The sequence below is a fragment of the Protobothrops mucrosquamatus genome, unplaced genomic scaffold (genome assembly GCF_001527695.2).
Source record: "Protobothrops mucrosquamatus isolate PMUCROS unplaced genomic scaffold, P.Mucros_1.0 scaffold2855, whole genome shotgun sequence".
Taxonomy (NCBI): Eukaryota; Metazoa; Chordata; class Lepidosauria; order Squamata; family Viperidae; genus Protobothrops; species Protobothrops mucrosquamatus.
This window is the reverse complement of record NW_015388885.1, coordinates 2,144-8,029: the sequence shown is the minus strand read 5'-3', so window position 1 is coordinate 8,029 and position 5,886 is coordinate 2,144. Positions and strand designations below refer to the sequence as shown.

General features: G+C 43.2%; 1 protein-coding gene across 1 annotated transcript in view; it reads left to right on the top strand.

The window, feature by feature from the left end:
* LOC107296546 (thyroglobulin-like) overlaps positions 1-3,778 on the top strand; it is a gene marked incomplete at its 3' end in the record, with an annotated part of 66,754 nt that extends 62,976 nt beyond the window's left edge. Inside the window, exons 22-23 of the mRNA XM_029286092.1 lie at positions 1,007-1,086; positions 3,635-3,778. Coding sequence (XP_029141925.1) covers positions 1,007-1,086; positions 3,635-3,778 — 224 coding nt within the window. The remainder of the gene's footprint in view (positions 1-1,006; positions 1,087-3,634) is intronic.
* Positions 3,779-5,886: the final 2,108 nt, after the last annotated feature.

Here is a 5,886-nt window from a genome sequence, read left to right as displayed (position 1 = left end):
TGTCTGTCTGTCTGTCTGTCTGTCTGTCTGTCTGTCTGTCTGTCTGTCTGTCTGTCTGTCTGTCTGTCTGTCTGTCTATCTATCTATCTATCTATCTATCTATCTATCTATCTATCTATCTATCTATCTATCTCATCCAAGGAGATGAGTACCCACCTTGCACAGGTATTATTATTAGTGTATGGCGTTGTTACATTAACCAAGAGACCTATTGCAAAGCGGTAGTTTGGCTACCAAGATAACAGCTCCACTGTAGGAAATGCTCTCGCGCTTCCCAGGGTGCCCCCCCAAGAGGGCGAGCTGGCTTCACACCAGAAAGAGAGACGAGTGGCTCTTCCTGCAGCCTCATCCAAGGCTTCCTCCCACCTGGAGCCACCTCGCAAATAGGCACCACAGCCAAGAAAGTCAGAGCCGGCAGGATTCTGCCTGCCTGCACAGAGCACCAGCTTATCTCTCCACCGAAGTGGCACCTATTTATCTACTTGCATAGAATATGCTTTTGAACAGTTAGGTGGACAGAAGCTGAGGCGAGTGACGGGAGCTCACCCCACCATGCAGTGCTAGGACTCGAACCTCTGGAGCAGAGGCCATCTCCAATGTCATTAAGCCGCTGAGCCACCTTGGGCAGGTTATAACAATATATAAAAGAAACAAGAACGCATTTCGAACAAGTTAATAAAGTCCTTCTGTGACATTGCTGGGTCCTAGTTGTTCATTTAAATTTTGCTGTAGACATCTGCTCTCTCTCCTATAACTTAAGAAAATTATTAACCTCTGCTTTAGAGATGGTTTAAAAAAAAAAAGAATCCCAGTAGCCTTAATATGAATTTGCTCCTGGTTTGGGATGCAAGTTTCAATCAGATTACTAAGCTCCAAAGGTCATTTATCCCTCTTAGTAAAGAATAGGGGCCTCTGGTTGTCGTCTCAGGAATTAAGGCGCAAAATGTATTCATTTTCTTTTGTTTTCCAAATTCCCTCTTTCTTTCTTTCTTTTTTTTCCATTCAGTTTTTTTGACTGTGAACGGCTTTGTGATGCTGATCCTTGTTGCTCGGGTTTTGGACTTCTAAATGCTTCCCAAGACACAGGTATTTTTGTTTTAATTCGTTATAAACCTTGGAAAAAAAAATCTTTTCCCCTAGGTAATCTGGAACCTATTTCATTGTGGTTCACAGTGTATAAACTAACTCCTGTGTGCTTGTTTGAGCCAGGTGCCCGGTAATGCGGTAATGACTCTGGAGTAGAAAGGAAATGGGGAAAGTAGATTTATTTTTCTAAGAACCTGCAGCCAAAATCAGGCACCGTAGAAAAGCTTCCACGGAAAGTGCTGAGGTCTGTGAATGATCAGGGTCTTCGTGCTGATCCTGGAACTAGTTCTATAGCCAGCGGTTTACAGTAATGGCCAAAACCGTGGAAACCTTTTGGGAAAAGTGTACAGTAGAAATGCCACCTTTGGTTAAGTTTCCACCCATTTTTTTTCTAATTTCTTTATAACTGTAGCCTTGTTGACTTAATAATACTATTTTACATCGCTTCCTGGGTGACCAGTCAACTCTTTGCACCATTACTTTAATTTTATTACGTTTTACAAGCTCGCTAAATGAAAGAACACAAAAAAAACCCAACCAACTTGATAGCGATCACATAACACACTGACAAATGTCCTCCTCTCGGCTTCAATACGTGACATCGATCACTGAATCCTACGGTGATCTGATTGGCTCATTGCCAAAACAAGATGACACCTGATTGGCTCTCTAAACACTCATGCTCATTGGCTACAATCAGATGAAGGAAAGCTACCTGAGATCAACTTAAGCAAGTGGTCCTTCCTTTTTCTGGTTATTTGGCTATAACTTTTCATAGAATACAGTACAGATAATTGAACAAACTTTGTTGCATTACATTCTTGATTAAATTATCTTTCCATTGATATATAATTTTATGGTACTACTCCCCCCCCCAAAAAAAGTGGTGTTATTAGCCCTCAGACCTCAAAAATACACTTTTCCCAAAAGGTTTCCACAATTTTGTCCACCACTATATATCCTGCACTGTATATCCTGCTTCTGTTGCTGGTTATTATTTCTTTCTGGTCAGCACTGCACTTTGAACATGAACAGAGAACAAATATATACAGGTAGTCTCGACTTACAATCATTCATTTAGTGGCCGGTCAAAGTTACAATGGCACTGAAAAAAAAGTGACTTATGACCGTTTTTCACAGTTACGACCTTTGAAGCATCCCCACGATCAGGCAATCAAAATTCAGACCCTTGGCAAGACAGTTCATATTTAGGATGGTTGCAGTGCCCCAAGGTCACGTGATCAGTTTTGATGACCTTCTGATAAGCAAGATCAATGGGGAAGCCAGATTCACTTAACAACCATGTTCCTAGCATGACAACTGCAGCGGTTCCCTCAACAGCTGTGGCAAGAAATGTTGTAAAAGGGGACAAAAGTCACTTAAGAACTGTTCTGGTTAGCAACAGAAATTTGGAGCTGAATTGTGGTCCCATCCACCACCTACAGGTAGTTCTCGGCTTATGATAAGCCTGCAGTTATAACGCACCACCCGAAAAGTACTTATGACCCAGTTCAGAACTTCTCATGATGGTCCTTTCATAGTCACATGACCGTCTATCGGACTCTTGGCAACCGGCCTGCATTTACGGCTGCGTGTAGCGTCCTGCGTTCACACAGTTCTGTTTCACGACATTTTTGCTAAAGCATGTTGGTTATTCCAAACTGGCTAATTTTATGACAGCCAGTAGGTTATCCCACTATCAACTAGAATGTTTTTATTTGCAATAGTGGCGAATATCTGTAGCTCGGGTGGAGGATGGGGGTGGAGGTTTGTTCTCCGAGCTTGTGGGTTGGTTTCTGAATGTTTCGTTATCTGGCTAGGCAGAATTTAGGGCAGTGATGGTGAACCTTTTAGAGACCGAGTGCCCCCAAACCGGCCCCTCCCGGCCACCCCTACCCGCCCCTGCTCTGCCCCTGCTCTGCCCCCACTCCGCCCCTGGCTGCAGGGCCACCCACTGCCTCTACAGCCTGCTGCAGATCACCCAGGTGGCCCAGCAGCACTATGGCAGCCATGCCTTCCACCTGTGCCCCGCAGCATCAACTGTGTGTGACAGGGCGCAAGGGCGGAGTCATGTCCCTGCTGCCTGGCTGCCATGTCCTTGGCTGCACTGCTCCGCGTGCGCCATGCTCGGGGGTGACTCTCTTCAGAGGGGGCTGCTGGTGAGGAGGGGGCTGTGGGGGGAGGCGGGGCTGGGGCGATGGTGCGCGTGCCCACAGAGGGGGCTCTGAGTGCCGCCTCTGGCATGCGTGCCATAGGTTCGCCATCACTAATTTAAGGGATGTCAGTGTCAGTGTTCTTCTGTTTATGAGGGCTTCAGGTGTGGGTGTGTGAAGTGAGTCACTGACATCTCCTAAACTCTGCTGAAGATGTTACCCAGCCTGGTAACGAAATGTTCGGAAACCAACCTACAAGCTTGGAAAACGAACCTTCACCCTCACATCTTTATTTCTTCAGTGATACATTTGTGGATGGATTATTTAAAAGTGCCAAGCCCCTGTAGAGATTTGTAGAAAAAACAATGGCAACCCCCACTGTTTTCTTATTTCAGACAGCAAGATTTTGTGTTTGACTCTGGGCAGTTTGGGAATTCAAACCTGCAGCGACGAATTAAGAAGCGATTGGCAGATTTCTCCTTGTACGTCTCTGGAAACTGAGGCCAGGGTGCATCCCTTCGGCTGGTACCAGAAATCTTGTGAGTACTGAGTTTGGGCCCTATATGAATAATGGGGTTCAGTCTTATGATGGATGCATCTGTAAATGGCATAAGACGCAGCATGTTAGAGATTATTGAGATGATACTAGGGAGGAATTCCAGAGAGGCTTCTGTGGGAGGAAGAAGGATAAATAAATAAATTCAAAGATCAGAATGGCCCCAATCCTCTTAGCCTTTCCTAAGGCTCTAAAAATCTGGCTATGTTCCTGTGTCGGGGGCACTGAATGTGTTAAGGGCTCTGTTTTCTGGCTGAATTGCTAACTGAACAAGTACTTTGGCTGATATGTATATTTATTTTGGATGTCTCTATTATCTTTTATTGTTTTAAAATGTTTTTAGTATTGTAATTGTAATAATTTTTTTGAATTATAAGCGGCTCAAGTCATTGACTGAGATGGGCGGCTATAGAAATTGAACAAACAAATATCTAATGCTTCTAGATATAAGAGGGATGTCAGGTTAAAATACAGACATGATTCCGGAAATGTTACTTTATTGCTATAGTATAGCATAGTGCAGTGCAGTGTAGTGTAGTGTAGTGTATAGGTATAGGTATAGGTATAGGTATAGGTATAGGTATAGGTATAGGTATAGGTATAGGTATAGGTATAGTAATAGTAATAGTAGAGTAGAGTAATAGTGTAGTGTAGTGTAGTGTAGTGTAGTGTAGTGTAGTGTAGTGTAGTGTAGTATAGTATAGTATAGTATAGTATAGTATAGTATAGTATAGTATAGTATAGTATAGTATAGTATAGTATAGTATAGTATAGTATAGTATAGTATAATGATGGCAAATAATTTGTGCTTGACGGGTCAAAAGTTCAGAAAACGCCAAACTTGATTTTGCTGAAATGTGACACACACACACAAACACCCTGAACAAAAGAGAAACAATTCTTTCTATATTCATTTATTTAAAAATATATACTCCAATCTTGAATGTGGTTCCCAGAATTTGCTCTGTGCTCCAGGTTGCACGAGGCCTTTGAGCTTGAAGTGGCTTTGGAGAATGCTTTTTCATACCTTCTGCACCCTCCCAAAATTATATGAAAACATGCCTGTTCTTGAAAATGTTTAGAGGTTCCAAAGAGCCTGCAAGAGCACGCCCCATTCTCGTGCAGGCTCCGAAAATCACAGCAGAATGGGGCTTGCTTTTGCAAATAGTTGTTGTTGGATGTTGGTGAATGCTGACATGTCACCTAAAACATTGTGGCAGGTCTCCTTTGACATGAATGTCTTAGATTCTCCATTACTGCTGCAGGGTATTGTAACAGATTCTTGAAAGCCTGTGCAATTTTCTCTCTTTCCAATTATAGACCAAACAAAACCAAGGGGTTGGGGTGGAGATTATCTTTCTTTTTCACCCTTCCATTCTATCTCAGGACTGGGTAATCTTTTCTTCAAATCCCTTCTTAATAGTTCTTTTCCCACACTCATCTCTAACTTTACATCAAGTGACAAATCTGTGGTTGACTGTACCTCACATAATGCAGATTATGAAACCTCTGAATATATATTGTGTCAAGCACCAGGGAAATCGGGAGATCCGGGCAGTTCAAACGGGTGTAAAGGTTTATTGGAAGCTTAAGCTCTCTACAAGAATCTGAACTACTAATGGCCCGAGTAAATTGGTGGTAGATAATAGTCAGTGGAATTCAAAGAGGGCTGGACTTAGATCTCTTGTGGGCATGAAGGGATTCATGACTGATGACACCTTTGACCCCTCCTTTGGACTCAGCCTGGTCATCTCTGACACTTTGGAAGTTTGGAAGGTTCTTTTCTATTAATGTGTGAACTAGCCATACTTCCATTGTAACTAGGACAAGCCCCTCCTATTTGTGGCTGCAAAGAAGGCCTACTTTGGATCCCATCAGTCAAAGAACAATGACTATTGGGATCCAGAAGAAGAGCCTTTGGAACATCTTATAAGCCGTGGTGACACAGTGGTTAGAATGCAGTATTGCAGGCTACTTGTGCTGCCTGCTGGCTGCCTGCAGTTCGACAGTTCGATTCTGACCGGCTCAAGATTGACTCAGCCTTCCATCCTTCCGAGGTCAGTAAAATGATGACCCAGATTGTTGTTGGCA